General features: G+C 32.6%; 1 protein-coding gene across 29 annotated transcripts in view; it reads right to left on the reverse strand.

The window, feature by feature from the left end:
* Window positions 1-22,987, reverse strand: part of Dlg1 (discs large MAGUK scaffold protein 1) — a 271,999-nt gene that overhangs the window by 54,961 nt on the left and 194,051 nt on the right. For all 29 annotated transcript variants that reach the window (XM_058583549.1, XM_058583552.1, XM_058583560.1 and 26 more), the window contains 3 exons: window positions 21,683-21,803; window positions 17,011-17,167; window positions 7,913-8,015 (listed from right to left, as the gene is read on the reverse strand). In XM_058583549.1, the coding sequence (XP_058439532.1) occupies window positions 7,913-8,015; window positions 17,011-17,167; window positions 21,683-21,803 (381 nt within the window). The remainder of the gene's footprint in view (window positions 1-7,912; window positions 8,016-17,010; window positions 17,168-21,682; window positions 21,804-22,987) is intronic.

Consider the following 22,987-nt stretch of genomic DNA (forward strand, 5'->3'; position numbering starts at 1 on the left):
CCGCTACAGTGTCTGGGAGTAAAGTAACTTCGGTGCTTCCTAGCTCTGTGTTCCCAGTTTCAATTTGCTTTTGGTTTGTAATTCCTTACTGCCTTAAAAGCTCTTCAATATTTAATAAGGCATTTCTTATATTTCACATAAGCAGCATTATCAGTTGATCTGATCAGTGGATATCTAGGTAATTTTTAGATTTTAGAAAATGTAAAACTTTCTATAAAAAGAGTATATTACTTTTTATATTGAGACAGGAAAAAAGTCTTTCCTAAGAAATAACTAAGTTATTATGAAGCATTTAAAATAAAGTCTCAGATTCTAAAAATTTAAGATACTGGAGAACTAATCAATTCCTGATAATTCCTGAAATCTGTAATTTATTCTGTTTATTCAGATTTTTGTATTTAATTCCTTATTTACTATTAACAATTCCTCAAAACATTTGTGTTTATGTTCAAAATACACTTCAAAACTCTCCAGAATGTTACTTTTTCTTTAAACTTCCTATTTCATTTACTTAATTAAGAGCCCTACCTTTTCCTTTTGTTTCAATCAGTCTTATCAATTTCCATTTACCTACCTGTGTATGTATTTTCATATTTTATTCTGGGAGAAGAATTTTGTCTCCCTTTTCAGTTAATTTACTTGCACCCCTCTCCTAGAAATCACATCAAAACTCATCTCAGCAAGACTATAATGTCATATAGGAGATTTTGCCACATAGCATTTCAGAATTTCTGGTACTAAACCAAATTTGTCATGAAACATGTTAGGGAGTTTCTGAAATGCTGAATGTAATTAAATATGTGCATGCTTATCTAGGGAGAGATGTTTAATAGCCAGCCCCCCCCATTCTCCTTTTCAATTTCTAACTTTTATTCTCACCCCTAAATTAAAGGTAGGCATGGGGGGGAATCTCTTCTAAATATGCAATCCTAATATGAAAATAAAAATTCATTTATACTTTATAATGAAAGATATTAAACACAGAACTTAAAACTTGAAAGCAGTAACTTTCAGGGAACAGATACTGATTGTTCTAAAGAAGAAAACTGGGAAATTTTTGAGTAAAAAGTTAAGTTAGAATGAAAGATAAGACTGTTAGAGTAGGTAGACAGACATGAGCAAGGGGATGAGAGAAGGGAAAATAGGGGTTCATTCCACTTGGGTGATGGAGAACCTTGTCCATAAACCACCTCCTTCATAGTCAGACTACGAGCTTCTTAAAACTAATAAGAACTGAATATATCCAGCTTAAGGGACTTTCTAATTTTGAAGCATATGCTGAGCACTGAGGAATTGTCCTTTGAGTGACCCATGGCCCACTGTAATATCATTTACACTGAAGTTTTGACAGCATCCCCCCACAATGGGTTTCATATAGGTACTGATGGGAAAATTTCCAACATGGTAAAATTGGCACAGGCTCATTAATGCATGGCATTAATGCTCCATTAATGAAACCCCCCTCTTCATTAATGCTCCATTAATGAAGAGGGGGGTTTCCAGACCAAGCAACAGTATCTGCCACAAGCAAAACCCCAGGCTACCTCCTCTCTTAGGAGAGCCACTCCATGTTCTCTACAGTGTGATTTTGTTTTGCTAAATATTTCCTTTATGCTTATACTATCTGTATCTCTACAGAAGAACCCATTGCCTGGTAACATAATGATATAGGAAAGAAACTGGGAACATAGGAAAGTAAAATAAAATTAATTATGAATACGCTACTGAAAATCACTACATGAAATGACAAATGTTTGCAAAGAAGCGACACTCCTCCTTTGCAACTTCCCCAAACAGTTTCTACTCCTTCTCTCTCTAGCTGGTACCAGAAATAATAATGGAAATGAAATGAGGAGACTGGGGGGCTGAAATTCCACTTCTGTAACTCCACTTTAAATTAAATTAAAGCTTTGAAACTCATTATGGCCAAACCTCTCACCTTTCCTAGACTTCACTTTAGTCACTTGAAAACTAGAGATTATAATATCAATCTCAAACATCTCCCCTTATGAGAAATGTCTCACAAAAGAAGGACATAACTAATGGGAAAGAGAAAGTTTATTTTTTTCCTCTTTATCTCTTTCCTTTAAAATATCAATGCAGTAGAACTAGTATTTCCTGAATCAAAATTTGAGATGTAAGATTTAAAAGTTGGCATAGTACTCCTGAGGAACAATGAGACAAAACATTTGAGGTTTGGGCTTTCCATGAAAGGAGGAAGCTTTTAGTGTGTAGTTGAGAGAGTGAATTCAGGGTGTGGGGACTCACCCAGTACCTCATCTGGCATAAAAGATTATCTAAGCTTCAGACATTTGAGATTTGATGGATGCAGAAAAAAAGTGTTGCTGGAGCTTCCCTTATTTAAGTATAGTAATTTCTGGAAAATGAGGTCAGCATAAATTCCCTAAGGAGTTTGATGGTCCTCAAGTAAATGAAAAGACACTCATATCTGTACAGACAAAAATGTTATTAAAAACTTTCTCATCTTTCATTTTGTTCTCCTAAAAACCCATTTGTCTATCCTAAAGAAACCTATTTGATTTTCTTACAGAAGCTCCTCCTTGCCCTATTAAGTTAGGTATATAAGCTTTAATTATATCTACCATTGGCTATGTCTTTTGCTGGCTCTATATACTTATTAATTAACCCCTCCCCCCACTGCCCCTTTCCTGAACCTTAGTGTAAAGGAAAAGTTTTCCCTTACAAAGAGCTAGAAGAAACCTTTTTTAAATTTGATTTTTTTTTTTTTTAGTTGTAGGTGGTCACAATACCTCTTTTACTTATTTATTTTTATATAGTGCCGAGGAACAAACCCAGTGCCTTACACTGATAGGTGGAGTACTCTACTGATGAGTCACAATCCCAGCACAGAGGAAATCTTAACCACTTAACAGTTGTGTAACTAGTAAACTGCTTAGCCTCTCTGTATCTGAGTTTACTCAACTACAATGTAAAATGGGGTAACAGTGTCTTCATAGGATTAGCAGGGGAACAAAGAGCAAATAAATTTAACAAGGTTAGTATCATGCATGGCACACAATTTTTATTATTATATTCTATCATCAATTCACAGAAAATTCTTGAACTACTGACTAGGAAGTGTTAAAACTTATAATTTCTGATGGATTAAAACTATTATGGTACTTCCAATTCCCATGTTTAAGTTTTTGGAGTTAACAAAATTATAAAGAATTGGGATATAAGATCCCTTTAAATGTCTTATAGAGATTATTTTTTTCTCCCATTTAGAATCTAAGACATGAAAGTTCAAAGAATTCAGACATAAAAACCTGTAATAGTACTTTATGTAAGATTAAAAGGCAAGCCACAGATCCAGAAAGATAAAAAATTAACCCTAACAAAAGTTTACCTCATTTTTCCGTTTGTATGTATTTTTATGTATGTCAGATTATTAATGAAGCAGTGAATTCTAAGGGATTCATTTTTAATAAAGATACTAACTGTAAGACAACAATTACTGAAGTATCAGGTAACTCCTTTTTTACTTCTTAAAATGGCCAATTCACTGAGAAAGAAACTGTGAGTCTTCACTTTATATCCTTGGCCCTCACAGAAGTTACTTTGATGATATAGAGTGTGTTTTTTAAAAAAAGTGCCATAGAACAAAAATGCATCTGTCAAAAATATGTAACTAATATTAAAACAAAATGTGAACCTATAATGTCAATGCCTAATAAGCAGAAGTAAGGTACAAGGAAGACAGGCCAGTTTTCAAAATACCCAAAGCATATTTTTAAATTTTAATTGTTCTCCCTTTGTTCTTTTGTTATTCTTGACCTAGGATATTATTTTTTCTCGAAGCTCATCTAAATCCTATCCATTGTTCAGGTGTCCATTGCTCAATAGCACCAATCCTATTCTGTCATCTTTTATCATGCTAAGCAATAAGATCTTCCTCCTTTGGAATTTCTAAGGCAGTTCTCACATTCCATGCTCTGCTGATACTTACTTTGGGGTTATTAGGCAATGGAATACATTTATTTAGGTAAAATTGAAATAAACAATAAGCAAATAGGAACATAAACAGACACTTACAAACTCTGCTAAACATCATAAAAAGAAAAATATTACAGTGCTCTGAGAGGGAGCCAGTCATCTCAAGAATACGAAAAAAGAGTAGAATGAGAAAGAACACAGTAAGCAGAGAATTAGGAAATAACTGGGTTTAGACGAGGATTTCAAAGGAGGACTGTATGGTTAGAGCTTAAGGAGGAAAAGAGAGGGTGGAGGTCATGCAGTGAAGCCATATGTGTTGTGCTGTGCACAATCACAAAAGGCCTTACATCCCTACTAAAGGGTTTGGATTTTATTCAGAGTACAATGGGAAATGTTTTACATGGGGAACGATATAACTCAATCATTGTATTAAAAAACATCATTTGGCTGATGAACAAAAAATGGATTGGAGAAAAGAAAGAAAGGGTGTGGAGGCCTGTTAAGGACTATTAGAGCAATTCAGGCTTTGGCTAGGCTAGTGGCTGTCATCACGATGTTGTAAAACGGAAAGAAGCCAAGGATGACTCCTAGGTTTCTGACTTAAGTGTGAATGGAGATGCCATTTACTGAGACAGAAGAAGAATTAAGTTTCAGGCTTAGTTTTAAATTTGAAACACCAGGGAGAAATGCTGAAGAAATCAAATAGGACTGATATGTTTGGTGGTGTTTAGGAGATGTTTAGAAAGAACATACACATATAAGAATAATCAACTAGATACTCATTTGCAATATCAAGAGTATGAAAATTATCATTGGTATAAAAATTGCTCTTTATCAAGATTAGAATAGTACCAAATACAATTAAAAAAGAGTATTGACCTGAAAGATTCAAAGAAGTATAGAAATCACAAAAAGGGACAAAAACAAACAAACAAACAAACAAAAAACAGCACAAGCACAGTAAGGATAATCCAAGAGGGAAATTCCTGAACCTATAACTATCTGGGGAAAAGGGTCCTTGCCATCTGTCAGAGGCAAGTATATTTAGTACATAGAGGGGTACATTAAGTCTAATTAAGAGCCACTAACTTATCGGGCATTGGAACAGTCATTCTTTCTATTAACCAATTTTTTATCCCCTTATAAGTAACTTGGTATTTTTGCTTGGGTGTCAAAGATACTTTCTTGATAAACATATAACTAGAATGTCAAAATTTTGGCCATTCTGGGTTTCCATAGGTTATGCTGTTCCCTTTCAATAAAGATTCACTTCTTTTTATTTCAAGAAAAGCTTTCTTGACTGCACTGAGTTATAATTTCAAATCTTCTCTTCCTTTTAAAAATATTCTTCTGGAAGTCTAATTTACATACGTGTGTGTGTGTGTGTTTGTGTGTGTATACACATACACACTGCATAGATATAATTGTCTTCCATTGCCAATATTTTTTTTCTAATCTTTTTAGAGTCTCCTCATTTTTCTTTTCATTTTATTTACTCTTCATATTGTATCCTCAAGATCCCCAACTGAGTTTCTGCAGTATCTCTGTCTTTGTGTTCCAATTTCACTAACTGCTTTGCTTTCTTCTTTCCTGGGTACTGCTAGCTCAAAGTGAGTTTCTTTTGGTTACTGAGTCATTTTTTCCTGGGATTCTTATATTTCTACTGTGTAGTCTTCTTTCAAAGTAAATCCATAAATTGCTAATGACATTAAGGTTAAAAAATTCATCTGTGTCAATATTTTATTGTATCTGTATATGAGTATATATGTGTAATTTTCTATACCTTCTTATTAATATATTTTATGAATGCCAGGCTAGTTACTTTGCAATTATCTATTATGAATAAATTGTATTGTGCTGGATCAGCTATTTGCAGAAAGCTTGGGGTAGAGGGGAAACAGAAGCACAGGTAATTTTCACAAGCTTTAACAAAGATTGTCACAAGCTTTAACAAAGACTGCTTTACCCAAATATGGGTCCTCTAGTTATCTAAACAAAACCATATCATGAATGGTTTCTATTTTAGTCTACTTCCCACATTCTCATGAGGCTTGTTATAAAACAGAAGGAATCATGTTGTTACACCTCAAAAATGAATCCCTTGCCTTTAGGAAGTACACTTTTGTATCATATTCTAAGTTTTACTATATAGCGCATTACTGACAATTCATGTTTTTAAAAAAATTTTTTTAGTTGTCAATGGACCTTTATTTTATTTATTTATATGCAATGCTGAGAATCAAAACCAAGTACCCTACACATGCTAGGCAAGTGCTCTACCATTGCACTACAATCCCAGCCCAGGACAACTCGTTTTTACTCTTTCCCTCCTGGATTCTGCAGCCAGTAAGCTTTGTTTAAGCAGCCTTGCCTATATTTTGTTGTCCAGGTAATAACATGTCTTTGCAGTTTTGCTTAACATGAGGTATAACTGTGTGGACAAAAGTATTTGTGTATGTTTTATCCTCCTTGTTGCTTTTATGTGTTTTCTAGGGAGGTCAGGAAGCAGATAACGACTAACACTTTATCATTAAAAAAAGAAAGAAAGAAAGAAAGAAAAAAGATATAACTTTTTAGTTAAGTACTGGAGAGTGAACCTAGGGGCAGGCACTTAACCACTGAGCCACATCCACAGCCCTTTTTTATATTTTATTTAGAGAGAAGGTCTTGATGAGTTGCTTAGGGCTTTTCTGCTGAGGCTGGTATTGAACTTGCGATCCTCTTGCCTCAGGCTTCCAAGCTACTGTGCCCGGTAAAAAGTCATATCTTTCTAAACGTACACGGAGAGGCTGTCTATAAAATCAAACATCCAGGGATTGTATTTAGGCTCTTACATAATGTACTTATTGGGTGGGACTGTGTTGGCCAGAAGATAAAAGCATGTATAGCCACACTGGGAGATTTGTTTTTCACAAAAATCAATGAATTGGCATTCTGACTTTCTATGTTAGTTCCTACTGTTTTGGCTCACAGTGAATTTGTTTGGAATTTATCCTTTTCAACTACTGAACCTAAAAGGTTGACATTTACTAGACTGAGAGAACCTACTGCATATTATGGAATGCCAAGCAATGCCCAATATGCTACTTTCATCAGCTTAAAAAAGTGGGGGTGTATTACAAAAATAAATTCTATCGTAAGAAAAGAAAAATAAATGTAACTTTGCTAATTATAAAATGTTTCATTTAATTCCTAAATCGTGCAAGGTTTCTTTAATTTCTAAATTATAAACAGTATTTCATTTAGCCCCTTCATCACATCATGTTTTCCTTTATCGTGTTGTTTATGAACATCAAGAAGTACACTCTGTATTCTTTTGGGTGTTTGAGCTTTTTAAATTCCACTGAGGATTTACTGGAAAAATGATTATATTGATGCACACTGTAGTCTTATATATGTTTAATATGATGTTACCTCAAAGTTTCCATTACCTCTTTCTTCCCCCAAGAATTAGTAGTCATGTCAATGAGATTTTACTATCTAGAAACACATTATATCTCAAACTTGCACTTTTCTTTTCGTTTTAAAAAGCAATAAGAATTATTAGAAACATAACTTAAAACCTGACATTAATAAATACCATCTGATTTAAAAGAAAAAATTTGTGTGGCTTTTTGGGGCAATATGACTTGTTTTACTTATGGTTTTTATTAATCTGGTAAAAGATTTTAAAAGGTATGCATTTGGTTAGAGGTTAGATTTTTAAAAAGAAACACTTAAAAATTAATCCAGATAATGGTAATATGCTCCAAAGAGACCGTAGATAAAAGTTCCTATATCTTATTAAAAAAACACTTTTGATCTTGAAAATAGATTAGATTTGTACTAAACAAATAACAACAGATTAACAAATCAGAACAAAATATGAAAAAGTTTAATTTGGATATTAAACATTATCAAGAGGAAGAATTTTAAAAACTGAAAAGAACAGTAATCATAGTAAGAATTTTATTACCTTCAGGTCGATATTGTGCAACAATTGTTACAGCTTGGCCAGCATTTTTCAATGCGGCTGCTGCCTGCTCATGACTGGCAGCTCTGAGATCAACACTGTTTACCTGTAAATCAAACCAAATCTTAATTTGAGAGAAAATAATCACTTTGATTAGAAATTACAATGGCTTGCTGTTTGGGTAGGCACAGATTAGTTACAATAATTTTACTATTAAAATATATTTTACAATAAAACAAAAAATACTGTCATTCAAAACAATTTTATACACTAAAAGTATTTGCTTACTGTCAATTGAGTAAAACAAAAACATCTTCCACCCCTGAAACTGTCTAGAAGGTTGACTCTATTGACTGACAAATACACCTCAATTTGACTACCTGAGAAATTAACAAGCATTATTTTGCACATTTCTTTTCACTAGTAAGTAGCTCCAGCAACGGAAAGAAAATTTGTTTTTGCTTATAACATCTGTTCACTTTCTACTACATTTTCAACCCAGAAAGCTCAACTTAGTTCCAATTGTTTCTTCCTCTCACAAACTAAAGCCTTTTATTCTTTTGGTTTAATAGAAAAATAATGACTTTTTAAAGAGTACTAAAATAGTTCATATTTCAAAGACTGATTTCAACAAAGTAAATGTTAACTAAATCAGGAGATTTTTTTTTTTTTTTTTTTGAGTAAAGGGACTTCCTTGGGTGACACAATTACTAAGGTGACCAATCCTACTCCAGAATAAGAAGCAATTTTTATTCTGAAAGCTTGCCAATACTTCAAGGCACACTATCTTAAAACTGTTTTTCCACTCAGAACAACTTAAGAGACATTCACAGAAACATTATAATTGAATGTATTAAACATAAATATTTAATTTTTAAAAACGAAGAACCAGCAATGAATAGAATTCTGCAGTGCTTAGACCTTCACTGAAAATTTCTGAACAGGAAGAACCATCATGTCATTTTCATATGAAAATCTGTTTCAAGATCTAACTTAAAATCTGTTAAAGATCACATACCACTTTTCAAAAATTTGATAAGCCCAGAAATTCTTAGGATCATAAAATTTTTACATAAGGAACATTTTAACTATATAAAAATCTGATGCCTTCTTTATATTATCTATAAGGACATTATTATGCAACTAAATTAAAACACACCACTAGTGAATAAAAATAAAGATCTGACAACCCCAACCTAAATAAATGCAATATAATGTGGTTATCAGAAAATATCTCTAGCTGAAGATGGTTACATACAAAATACTTCGTGCATAAAGAAAATTCTCTTAATTCCCAGGAGAACAAATTAGGAAGGAAATTTAAAGGAAGATAAACTTTCATAAATTATTGTAGAAAAGATTAAAACTTTTAATGTTTGGTTATTCTTATAGTATAGTATGTATTTTCTAACTATTTACAACTTTTTTGTGTCTTTGAATTTAAAATGTCTTTCTGGAGTTGTAGCTCAGTGGTAAGGTGCTCATCTCGTGTGTGAGGCACTGGGTTTGATCCTTAGCACCACATAAAAATAAATAAAGGTACATAACTAATAAACAAACAAACAAACAAACAAGTCTTTCTTAGAAACAGCATAAAAATTGAATTCTGTTTTGTAATCTACCTTATCAGACTTTGCCTTTAAATGGAGCAGTTAATCCATTTACATTTAATCAAATTATTGTTAGACTCATATAATTAATTTTGCTATTTGTTTTCCATTACTATTTTTTGATTTTAAAATTTTGCTATTTGTTTACCATTACTACTTCTTTTGTGTTCAACAGAAATTTTCTAGTGTACTATTTAAATTCTCCTGTAATTTCTTTCATTACACATATCTGAGTCATTTCTTAGTGGTTGCTGTGGGTTATAATTAGCATCTTTTAACCAGGCATGGTGGTGAACACCTCTAATCCCAGGGACTTAGGTGGCCAAGACAAGAGGTTCACAAGCTCAAGGACAGCCACAACAATTTAGTGAGGCCCTAGGCAACTTAGCAAGATCCTGTCTCAAAAAAATAAAAAAGGGATGGAGATATTAAATACTGACATATTTAAAATACTTGATTTAATGCATTCGCCTAGGAAATTCAACATGTGGATTTCCCTAAGGATAATTTATATCACTTGCTTTTTTCTCCTGTGTATGGGTAATTACTTTTTTGGATTTCTCATAATTTTTTGTTGATAACTGGACATTAATATAAAATCTGGCAACTCTGGATGTGAGACCCACAACTTTATCTGGGGCTTACTGCTATTGTTTGTTATAGCTGTTTGTTTAGTGACTTTCGGAATTCCACAAAGGTCATATTCTTTGTTGTGTGGGGCCACTGAATTTTCTGCCAGGTAAGCTTACTGGTTACTTAATGATTGGAAAGATTTCATTAATTGCCTGGAATTAAAAAGTCCCCACTCTTTGCAAATGGTTCTATATGCTTGTAGGCTTTCAACATTCAGACAGGCGGTTGAAACATGCCTTGATCTTTACTTTCTGCTTGCACAGAGCCCAAGATTCAACCAGAGATGAGAGACAGCCCTGAACTAGATCCCAAGGATATGTTGAAGGTTTTCAAAGGCCCTGTGGAGAATTTATTTTCCAGCTTTTTCTTTTAAGCTTTTTGATAAGCCTACTGTTTACAAGAACTATTATTAGATACTTCAGGAAGTCATATTATTCCTGTTCTTGTATTGACAATTATCCTGGGATAAAAAGCTTTTTATGAGGAGCTTAGAATCAGGTCAAATTATAGACAGCCTTGTAAATGTTATTCTAGGAACTACAAGATGGTCAAGTTATGACAGTCCCCCAAAGCTTCTTATAATTGCATATTACTTTACATACCTACCAGTAATGAATGAGAGTTGGCTCCACATTCTCTCCAATAAAGGTTGCTTTTTAATTTTTTTTTTTTAGCCATATAATTTGGTGGGCTATGGTATTTCAAATGGCTTTAAAAACATTTATTTTTTTAGCTGGGTGGTGGAACATCCCTGTTATTTCAGCAACTCAGGAGGCTAGGCAGGAGAATTCTAAGTTTGAGGCCAGCCTCAGCAACTTAGTGAGACCCTCAACAATTTAGTAAGACCCTGTCTCAAAATAAAAATTAAAAAAAGGCTGGAGATGTAGCTCGGTTCAATCCCCAGTAGACCCCTCACCGCCCAATCTATTTTTTTATTTAGGCATCAGCATTTTTTAGTTTGGACAAATGTTTATGTCATATACCTGCCACCACAGAAAAATTGTTTCACTCCTACCCAATTCCTTCAAAACCCCTTTATTCATTGGGATTTTAAGTTCCCTGATGCCTAATATCAATGAGCATGTGAAAAGGTATTACATGCTCATTGATAATTTATGTATCTTCTTATGGGAAATATCTGTTCAAATCTTTTGCACATTTTAAAACTGGGTTCCTAATTGTTTTATTGTTGATGTGTAGGAGATATTTATATAGTCTGGATAAAAGTCTTTCATCAGATATATATACTAATTATATTTTTTACCACGGTGTGGCTTGCCTGTTTGGATTCTAAATGGTATCTTTTTTTTTTTTTTTTTTAATGATTAGTGTTTTATGCTACTTGTCTATGGAGTTGCTGCCTAACCCAGAGTTGCAATGATATTCTCTTATGTTTTTTTCCTGAAAGTTTATGGCTCTAGGTTTTCCATGTAGATCTACAATCTATCTAGAGTTAAGTTTTAAGTCTGGAGTAAGACTGTTTCAGGTTCATGTTTTTACTAGATAGCCAGTTGTTTCAGAACTATTAGCTAAAAAGATTTTCCCTTTTTCACTGAACTGACTCTGTCCTTTTGATCCTATTTAAGAAATTTCTTTAATCCAAGTTCATTAACAATTTTTTTTGTACACCTTCTCGTGTAACTTTAGTTCTATGATCTACAATCAATTTCAAATTAAATTCTGTACATGATGTGAGGTAAAGTCTTTTTGTCTGTTTACCTCATCAATTTCAGAAGAGGGTGTTACAGTCTCCAAGTGCGACTGTGAATTTTATTTTTCTTCTTAGTTTTCACAATTTTTGCTTCATATATTTTTAAAGGATTCTTAGGTAGGTGCATACTTAGGACTAAAATTTGACAAAATGCTATTATTATAATGAAATATATTTAGAATAACACTGTTTGTCCTGAGATCTATTTTGTCTCAAACTAATAAAGTACTTTCATATGGTGTTTGCATGATGAAGTTTTTTCCATCCTTTTACTTAAAACACATTGAAGTGAATTCCTGAAACTGTTTGATCTTGCTTTTGTGAACCAAACTGACAATTTCTGCATCTTAAATAGTTTTTACTGTAATGCTGTTATTAACAGAACTGGATTTCAATCTCTCATCTTAGTACTGTTTTTTAAACTTACCCTGCATATTCCTTTCTGTTATAGTTTAGATATGAGAAGTTCATGTATTAGGCAATGAAGGAATGTTCAGATGAAATGATTAGATTAGGAGAACTATCCATTTGTTGGATTAATTATCTGAGTGGTCTGCTGGGCTGAAACTATAGGCAGGTGGGTGTGGCTGAAGGAAGTAGGTCACTGGGGGCATGCCATTAGGGATTATATCTCCTCCCTTCCTTCCATGCTCTTACTCTCTCTTTTCTGGTTGCCAGGAGTTGAGTAGCTTCCCTCAAGTACACCCTTCCCCTATGATGATCTGCCTCATCCCAGGCCAAAAGCAATGGAGTCATTTGACCATGGACTGAGACTTCTGAAACCATAAGCCCCACATAAACTTTTCCTAAGTTGCTCTAGTCAGATATCTTGGTCACAGCAACAGAAAGCTGACAATCACACTTCCCTTTATATATGTGTGTGTGTGTAACATTTATTTTTTTTCCATTTAATCTCCTGTATTGATTTCAAAACTATACATCTTTGTGGTATTTTCAGTGTGTTCACTAGATATAATAATATGTAGCTACAAATTATTATTTTCCCCCAATTTTACACCACTTCACAAAACTATGTAAGAAATAACCGTATAATCCCATCTTTCCTTTCCAATTGTGTTGTGATGGTCTTATTTTTCATTTCTACACATGTTGCAATCCCTACACTGCTTTTATTTTCTATCAATTGTCTAATAGAGTAATATCTAAAATTATTTTTAAAAATTTAAGAAGAGATCTTTTATATTCACTCAGGAATTTTCCTTTTTTCTGTTTTTCCTAATTCCCTTCTGCAGATCTAGGGTTCCATCTGCACATTTTCTCTTCAATCAAGACAATTTCTTCAATATTTTCTTACTGATCTGCAAAAGATGACAAATTCTCTCCACTACTGTCCGTGTCTTTACTTCATTTCTGATGAATATTTCTCGGTATACAGAATTCCACATTAACAATTTTTTATTTCAGCACTGTAAACACACCATTCAATCGTGTTAAGTCTTCTAATGTGTCTAGAGAAAAGTCAGCTGACATTTGTATTGCTATTCCTGTATGTGGAATATGTTATTTTTATGCTTGCTTCTAAGTCATGCTCCAAAGTGCAGGTTTCTAGCACTTTGTGATGTAGACAGGTCTGGTTTTCTATGTATCCTGAGCTTCATAGATATGTGGGTTGATATTTTTCATCACTTTTGTTAGGTCTTTTTTTTTGGTCTCCTCTTTAAAAAAATTCTGTCTCCTCTTCTGTAGAGATGCTGTCTGATTTTGTTCCACACATTTTGCATGCTTTGTGTTGACTTTTCTTTTTAACCTCTGCAATTCCACCCCATGTTTCAATTTGGAAACTTCCTTTTATCTACATTCAAGTGTATGGATTCTTTCCTCTGCTGATTTCAGTGTATTATTAAGTCTTTTTTAAATAAAATTTTCATCTCTGATAGTTTTTAACTTCTAGCAATTCCATATGATTCATTTTCTGTAGTTTCTATGTCTTTAGTGAAATTCTGTCATTTCTTCATTCCTACTATCTTTACCTCTGGATCCTTAAGCATTTTTTATCACCATCATGATTTTACAATAATCATTTTATTTTATTTTTAACTTTTTTGGTAGCATTGGGTCTGAGCCCAGAAGTTCTCTACCACTAAGCTATACTCCCAATTCTTTTTGAGACAGGTGAGGCTAATCTCAAACTTGTGATTCTCCTGCCTCAGCCTTCCAAACTATTAGGATTATAGGTGTGTACCACCAAACCTACTTACCAGATTGTTTTGTTAGGTTAAGAGTGATGGATTCTTGGTGCTGGGGATGTAGTCTATGATAGAGTGCTTGCCTAGCATGTATGAGACCCTGGGTTCAATCCCTAGTACTATGAAAAAGAAAAAAAGTGATGGATTCTTGAGCATTTCTATATCCTAATACTGCAAAAGAAGGCTCTATTTTTGCCCTAAAATTCTTTTGCAATAACTACTATTCTTGGGTAGTACTAGTACTATGCTTTTAAAATTATTTAGCCTTAAACATGTAAATGCAGTTTTCATTAATATACAGTAGCACTGTATATTAATAGCGTTATTTTCTAATTGTAGTGCATAATCCTTAATAAAGAATTGCTTGCTACATATTTGAAAACTCAAGTGCCCAAGATTTATTTTCATTTAAACACTAGTTGAAACAATTAAAAATTGGTTTCTACTTTTTTTTTTTTTTTCGTAAATGATCAGTCGTTTCTTCTACTCTTAACTCTTCCTATCCTTGAACTCTACAGGATCCTCAATAGGGTAGGATGCAGGAGTATGTTGGTACATCTAAGTCTGTACACAGGAAATTCAGATGGTGATAGGGATTGATCTGAAAACTGCATTAAAGATGCAATTTATATTTCTGGAATGTGCTTCCTATTGTTTCCAGTCACATTTATCTTTAATTTGATTAGTTTCTTTCCTTTTTTTTTTTGTATTTTGTAGTTAAAAAGGTCTCTTTTGGTTTATGTCAAAGAAATGGTTTAAAATAATAATAACGTATAGCACTGGTCTTGACCTGGGATAATAAAGCTTGTCTCTATACCTCAAATTCTGAAATTCCAGAAACTTACACTTACACTTCTTAATTAAAAACAAAACAGTATAGCATGAATACTATATGAATACTATATTTACTATGGTAAATCTAACTGTCCCATTTATTTGTTATTAAGGGTAAACAAACCTCAAAATATTAGTTTTGTCACTGGAAAAATTTTTTTTAGAGATGATGCTCCTGGGATACTACCACAAGTAATGTAAAATAGCTTATTTGAACACCATTCCCCTAAATTCTGGTAGTACTGGATTCTTACTAATAAAGTAATAAAGTTCTACTGAAACACACACACACAAACAACAACAACAACAACAAAAAATCACCTCACCTCATAATGCAAAATTTAGAACCTGTGTAAAAAATTCACCTCAAATCACTAAAATAGATCATATATTGGATTCCTATGAACTTCAGAAAATGAAACTTTTTTTTTTGGTACAAGGGACTGAACCCAGGGGCACTTAACCACCGCCACATCCTCAGCCATTTTAAAAATATTTTATTAGAGATAGGATCTTGCTGAGTTGCTAGGGGCCTTGGTGAGTTGCTGAGGCTGGGTTTGAACTCATGATCCTCCTGCCTCAGCCTCCCAAGTCACTGGGATTACAGGTGTGTGCCACTGTTCCTGGCCAGAAAATAAAACTATTATATATAGAAAATGAACAAGTATATTTAGTAGAAAAACCTGAAATCAAGTAAAAAGGCATACATTATCAAGACCCTATCAAAAATACCAAGGCAGACTGTAAAAATAACCAGATAATGTCTAGAAAAAAAAATGATACTCTCAAATTAAAATCTTAGTTTTATCTTAAAAAGCAGATTGGATATAAATGAAGAAAGCTTATAAACTAGAAAATAGACTTGAGGAAATGATGGAAATGAACTAGAAGGAGACAGTTCATAAATATGAAATTGGGGTTAAAATTCATGAAGAATAGAATAACATCTACCCATAGGAATTCAATAAGGACAGAACAGGTATAATGTGGGAAGGCAAAATTTGAAAAGATAATAGCTAAGAAATTTCCAGAATTGATGAAAAACATGATTCCTGATTTAGTAATGTATCCTAAACATAATGAATGCTAGATACACACACATTTTAGTGAAATTGCAGCACACTAAAGACAGAGATCTTGAAAGCAACTAGTGAAAAGAAATTACCTATAAACAAGGCAGCAGGCTTTTTTTTTTAAAAAAATAGCAAATAAACAATCTAGATGGCATAAAACAATATCTTCAAAGTATTTAGAGATAAGAGCTGTCAACCTAGAATTCTAGATTAAAAATAAAAGAGTACAAAATAAACAATTTTCAGACAAAATCTAAGGAACTTCCTTATCATTAAGGAACCATTGCTGAAAGAACAAACCAAGAGCTCTCATTAAGGTATATCTGGATATTTGAAGAACATATTTGCTTTTACAATGACTAAGGATCATGGAAAAGATGGAAGCTAGAAAGATAGTCCTATATAACAAATAACTACCCAATCTAAATTATATTAGTAGTCCACTGAGAAACCCGGGGGTGGGGGGGGGGAGGAGGGTGATTAGCACCATCAACAACAAACCATATATCACATGGGTAAAATGTCAAATACCAAAACCAAAATAAATAAATAAATAATAAAAATAAATTTGGGGGTATAAAACTGAAATAATTAATATATTAGAAACAGCGTAATTAAAATTAAAGTTTTTCAAGCTCTGTGATCATAAGGGAGGACTACAAAATTATTATAGTTTTGGTCTAAAACTGAATGGGTAATAAATAACAACATAAACATAGACAAACTGAAAGTAAAAAGAGGGAAAAAGATAATAACAAGCCAAAAACAAAACAAAACCAAAAACAAACCCTCCTTCAAACACATTTATAAACACTGACCACCTCCCTGTATCATGTATCAAAAGAAAATCTGTCATATAGAACATGTTCTCTAACAATGTTATAATTCTGCAATTCAATTTTAAAATGGTAAGAAGATAACCAATTACACCCATAACTTTGGGTTATAAAAAAATCCACTTTTAATCATTAAAAGGTTATAGTTATGATAATAAAAACAACATCATCTTGATTACTTGATTAACATATCCTACCGATATAATACGATCTCCTTTTCTGAGCTCTCCACTTAGATCAGCAGGTCCTCCAGCCAATATGAAAGAAATAAATATTCCTTCTCCATCTTCACCTCCTACAATGTTGAAACCAAGGCCTGTTGAGCCACGATGAAGAACAACTTTTCTAGGTTCCCTAAAAATTAAAAAATTAAATTAAATTAAATTAAATAACTTGGAAATTTAATTTAGAATCTGTTATTCTATCAGTGAGAACTTCCTACTGATAACTTTGGTATTATGTTATCAAAGTATTAAAAAAGCTAGTTGAAAAACAAAGGGTTTTTCAAAACTGTGAGGTAAAGAGATTCTTCTAAGCCTTAGAAATCAAAAGAAAAAAAATCTAATTTCATCAAAAGCTCAAAATTTCTATTAAAAAGCAAGCAAACATGCTGGGTGTGGTGGTACATGCCTATAATCTCAACAGTTTGGGAGGCTGAGGCAGAAGGATCACAGGTTTGCAGTCTCAGTAACTTGGTGAGGTTCTAAGTAACTTCGTGAGACTCTGTCAGAAGGAAGGAAGGAAGGAAGGAAGGAGTAGGTTGGTAAGAAAGAAGGGGAAGGGGGAAACGGGAAGGCGAAAGGGAAGGGAAGGGAAGAAAGAAAAAGGGCTGGGAATGTGGCTCAGTGCTTAAAACACCCTTGGATTAAAGCCCTGGAACAAATAAAACAAACGAAAACCCCACAAAAAAACAAAAACAAAAGGAAAAAATATGAAATCAAAACAATAAGGAGAAAAGAATTTGAAATCAACAAAAAAGTAATACAAAGATTCTATCAAGAAATTTGTATTCATGAAAACCTGATGTTGCATGCACTTGACTGCCTCTGAGGCAGTGTTGTAAAAAGCAGCTATTTCTTTTTCTTGATGGAGGTAGGCCTCCTTCGTAGTTCCAAAGGAATGAATAATGAATAACCTAATCTGGTCATTGCAATCTTACTTCTTTTTGCTAAAGGGAGGGTGTGACTCCCTTCTGACCTGAGGAAAAAAAGGAAAATTTCCTAAAGAAAGTCAGACCTTAACAAGAACGAACCACATTTTGCTACCTTCTGCCCCTTCTTAAAAAACTCCACACAAAAAGGAATGAACTATTAATAAAACCCTTCTACTTGTTTAGATATATTATAAACATAAAGGTAAAACTAAGAATATACCAGAAACATTATGGGCCTAAGGTTGCTACACCAATCTTGGAATTGCATGAAATATTTTTTAAATTTGGTGTGCTGGTGTATACTTGCAGACCCAGCTATTTGGAAGGTTGAGGAGTTAGAATCATTTAAACCCACAGGTTTGAGACCAGTCAGGTAACATAGGGAGACCTTGTCTCCAAAAACAAAACAAAACAAACAATAAAAAAAACAAGCAAAAAACTTTTAGTGTAAGCCATGATTTGTGATTTTTTAAAATTTATTACTGTTTTTTGTCAGCTCTAAGTAAGATGCATTTTATCTGTCCCCCTCATTATTCCCTGCACATGTTAATACAGCTTACCATTGATAATTTTTCAAAATTGTTGGCATTCAGATACAATGATGTGAAAACTATTCACATCTTCTGGTAAGACCATGAAAGTGCCAACAGCAAATTATTTTAATATTTGATGAAACAGAATATCATTTGAGATTATTCTTAAATATGTGATATTTGGTAGACATTTTAAAAATTTAATGATTTTCTAAAACATTGCAAGAAGTAAATAGTCACAAAAGCTTTAATAAATAAATCTCTTTAAAAAATAAATTTAAGGATTCTTCCTTATAATACAGAATAGTAATAAAATCTTCTTAAATACTTAATACTGCTCAAAACTTAAAATATAGTATTTTCTAGACATATATTAAGTGTTCATCATTATTCGATTTTGCCAGCTCACTTAAAGGATTCATAAAATTATTTGTTAAACACAGTAAAACTAGCTGGGAGTGGCAGAAGATTGCGAGTTCAAAGCTAGTCTAAGCAATTTAATGAGGCCCTAAACTCAGTGAGACTCTGTCCCTAAATAAAATATATAAAAGGGGACTGGGGATGTGGTTCAGTGGTTAAGTGTCCCTGGGTTCAATCCCTGGTTAAAAAAAAAAAAAAAAAGGGTAAAACTAAACAAAAAATTGTTTGGGGAAATATTATATATATGTGTGTATATATATATTTTATAAAATATCATATATTATATGTAATAAAATACATATACACATATGAAGGAAAAAGATAATAAAATTTAGGAAAACAATAACTTAGAGGGGCTGTATAGGAGAAGCAGGGTAGGATCAGGTACACAGATAAGTTTCAGCATACTGTTGATATTTTATTTCCTATGTTAAATAATGGATTCATGGTTTGGAGCTCCTATTTTAAAACAAGTATGAATTATAATTTTACATTAGCAAATAATAATTAAAAAATAGCCTGCTGAAATCCAGCAGTAGTTCTAGAGGAATACACATTCTGATTTTTGAATAATATGAGCACATGAAAAGATGCTTAACACCATAAGTCATTAGGAAAACGTAAATTAAAACCATAATGAGATATTTCAATAACAGGATGACAATAACAAAACTAGACCAAGTAACAAGTGTCAGTAAGATGTGGAAAAACTGAAATACTCACAAATTATTTATGGGAACATAAAATAGGTTGGTGGTTCCTTAAAAAGGTAACATTAAAAAAAAGAAAATTCCACCCAGGTAGCCTAAGTAACTAAAAGCAGGGATTTGAACAAATACTTGTTATCATAACATAATTCACAATAGCTAAAAAGTGGAAACAATCCAAGTCACCAACAATGGGTAGAAAACCAAAATGTAACTCTATGTTTATCTAGCTATATTTATCTAATATCTATACATCTAATTGTATGTATATTTCATATATGTAACATACATACAATGGAATGGAATATTACTTAAAAAAAGAAATGAAGTTCTGATACATGTTACAAAATGAATAAATTTTGAAAAATTATATTAAGTCAAATAAGAAAGTCACAAAAGGACAGATATTGTATGGTCCCACTTACATGAATTACCTAAATTAGACAAATACAGAAAGACAGAAAATAGATATTACCAAGAGCTGGAAGGACAATGGGATGGAACTGCTTAAAGGTTATAGACTATCCAAGATGATGAAAAGGTTTTGGAAATAGCTAATGGTGACGGGTTGTACAAAACTGTGAATGTAATTAACGCCACTAAACTGTACACTTGAAAATGGTTAAAATGTTAAATCTACATGCTATATTTATTTTATCACAATTAAAAAGTGATGTAACATACCCTAATTCATTGAGTTGCACATTTTAAATGCATGAAATTTATGGTATGTAAATTACATCTTAATAAAACTTAACAAATGAGCTTTAGAAACATTAATTGTCTGTATGCTGTTAATTTTATGGGGGGCGGGGGTTGGTTTGGTAATTTGAGATATCTTCTGAAAGACTGCTTAGGCAAAAATTGTGGAGAATTTATGTTTGGGCAAGATTTTCATACTTCATTATCTGGGCAAAAGGAATGATAAAATGCACACTATTTTAAGACATATCTAATAGTCAATCAACTAATTTTTGCAGAAAAGAATGGAAATTGTTAGATGTGTGTGAAATACTTCAAAGTCTAATACAACATGGTATAACACATATGCAGTAAAGAAGGGTGGGGACAGCAATAAAGGTGAAAATATAACTTTTAGATTTTAGTTTTGCAAAACATCTAAAGAGACTGAAGACTAGATAAACCTATAAATAGGCACTATTAGCAAATAACAAATAGCCATGAATCACTCTATAGGAACACTGCTTGAAGACTAAAAGCCTTGAATATTCATATCACACGTAAAAACACTATTCTTTCTGCTAGTTTTCATTCCAAACACAATTACTAAGGCACCTATTTTGTTCCCAACATAACTCTTACAAGACAAACACTCCTATCTGTCCTTGAGGCGAATACTGCCTAAGAAGTTAGGAGTCTGACAAGAAAAATAACAATTATTACAAATACAGAGTTTCAAAAATAATAATGCTAACAATAATGTAACTAATGAAAATGTGAGAACAGATATTAACTGGCATATACATAATGAAAAATGCTATAACTGTAAATTATAAAGCAAACTGTAATAGTATCTTTATACTACTTAAAATAACAGAGCTAAAATATTTTTTCACTGACTCTTTTCCTCCACCTTGGAATTCTTTGGCACTAAAAAGACCTACAAAGTTCAATGTAGTTAGTAATGTTAGATGAAAAAAACTTTAGATTTCAGTCAGGCTATCAAACAAAGCAAATACCACTTGTTGAATTCTGAACATAAATCAATTGTCCTAATATTTTAAGGCATACATTAGATAAGAAATATATGAAAAGTTAGTATAAAATAAGCACAAGTATATTCCCAACTTAGATTTATTTCAAAAGACAATTTGCCAAACCTTAAAATAGGAGCAGTAACTTACTTATAATACAAAATATTTTTATATTTCATGATCTGCAATGAAAAAAAATCTTCAATAAACCCTCCAATAGAAAAAAAAATATTAATGTTTAAGTTCATCAATATTCAAGAATATTTTTAGTCCTAAAAATTGTGGCTGATTAAAATTCCATTTAAAAATGATTTTTATAAGGTAAATGTAAAGTTACTTACCTAGTAATTTCATCATCTCCAAGCATTGCTTTAGAAACTGGTGAGTATCTGGCTGGTGATGCTGGTGTCTGGCCCAAGTAGGAAGATGGGCTAACATGATTATCAACAGGCTGAGCAGAAGCTTCAAAACAAAGACAGTGAAAATTACATCAAAAATGAAAGAAGCCACCTAACACCTCACATATGAATTTAAAAGTATAATTCATATTCACTAAGTTATATACCAGAATTTGGGACAGAAGACATATTAGCTAAAAAAACCAGACAAGCATGGTTTCCAGGTAAAAACCAGCTTAGATATTCAGATCAATAAAACAGATTTACTCCATTACATTCTTTTGAAAATACAACTAAAAAGAAGTTTTATTTTATTTGTACAATGAATCTGAGAGGTCATTTAAAAGAATGTCATCAAAAAGACTACAATGAGTAAATCTTAAGTATAATAACTTTTTTTGAGAAGTCATTATGCAGACAACTATTTTAAAAAAGTATACATACTCAAAATTTGTGAGTAAAGAAACCAGAAGCTTAAAAATTGATTAAAAAAAAAAAAAGCCTATGCTCTTACACAAGCTCCTGTCAACTCAATCTTGTTTTTATTTTTATGATACCGAGGACTGAACTCAGTCAGGAGCACTCAACCACTGAGCCACGTCCCCGGCCCTATTTTCTATTTTATTTGATGGATCAGCATATAGTCCTAACACAAGAGATATCCATCAAACCTCTACAATCACCAGCCTTTTAATGGCCAAGGTTTATGACTTTGGACTCTAAATTCCTTGGCCATATTATCATGTTTGGATGGAACCAAAAAAAATGACACAACTGGACAAAAAATTCCATCAAATGGCCAACCCAGAAAATTTCATCAAATGGCCAAACCACCCTTTCCCTGCTATATCTAGACTGCCCCATCAGTCAATGAATCCTTTCTGGAGCAATTAATCTCACACCTAACGCACAGAGAGCAGGCACTAAAAATTAATGTTCCTATCAAACGGATGATAGCCCAAAGAAAAATTATGCGAAACAACATTACTTTTTATATCCAAAATCTTATGTAAAAAGTCCTCCACAGAACTTTGAAACAAGGGAATTAGATTCATTATCTTTAGCTATCAAGAACACCAAGATTCGGGGAGAATAAAAAAAAGCAGAAGAACTTGAAGTTAAAGTGGGAAAGATTGGAGGTCAAATAGGTTTAACAAAGCCCACCAGCAGAAGAGGATGCTAAGTTAAAAATAAAGATACGCAAAAGTATGAGCATTTTAATGTCAGCAGAGAAATAATGTTCTCTGT

The sequence above is a fragment of the Marmota monax genome, unplaced genomic scaffold (genome assembly GCF_021218885.2).
Source record: "Marmota monax isolate L192 unplaced genomic scaffold, Marmota_monax_Labrador192_F-V1.1 WCK01_AAM20220418_F8-fsc00052, whole genome shotgun sequence".
In the NCBI taxonomy this organism is placed as follows: domain Eukaryota; kingdom Metazoa; phylum Chordata; class Mammalia; order Rodentia; family Sciuridae; genus Marmota; species Marmota monax.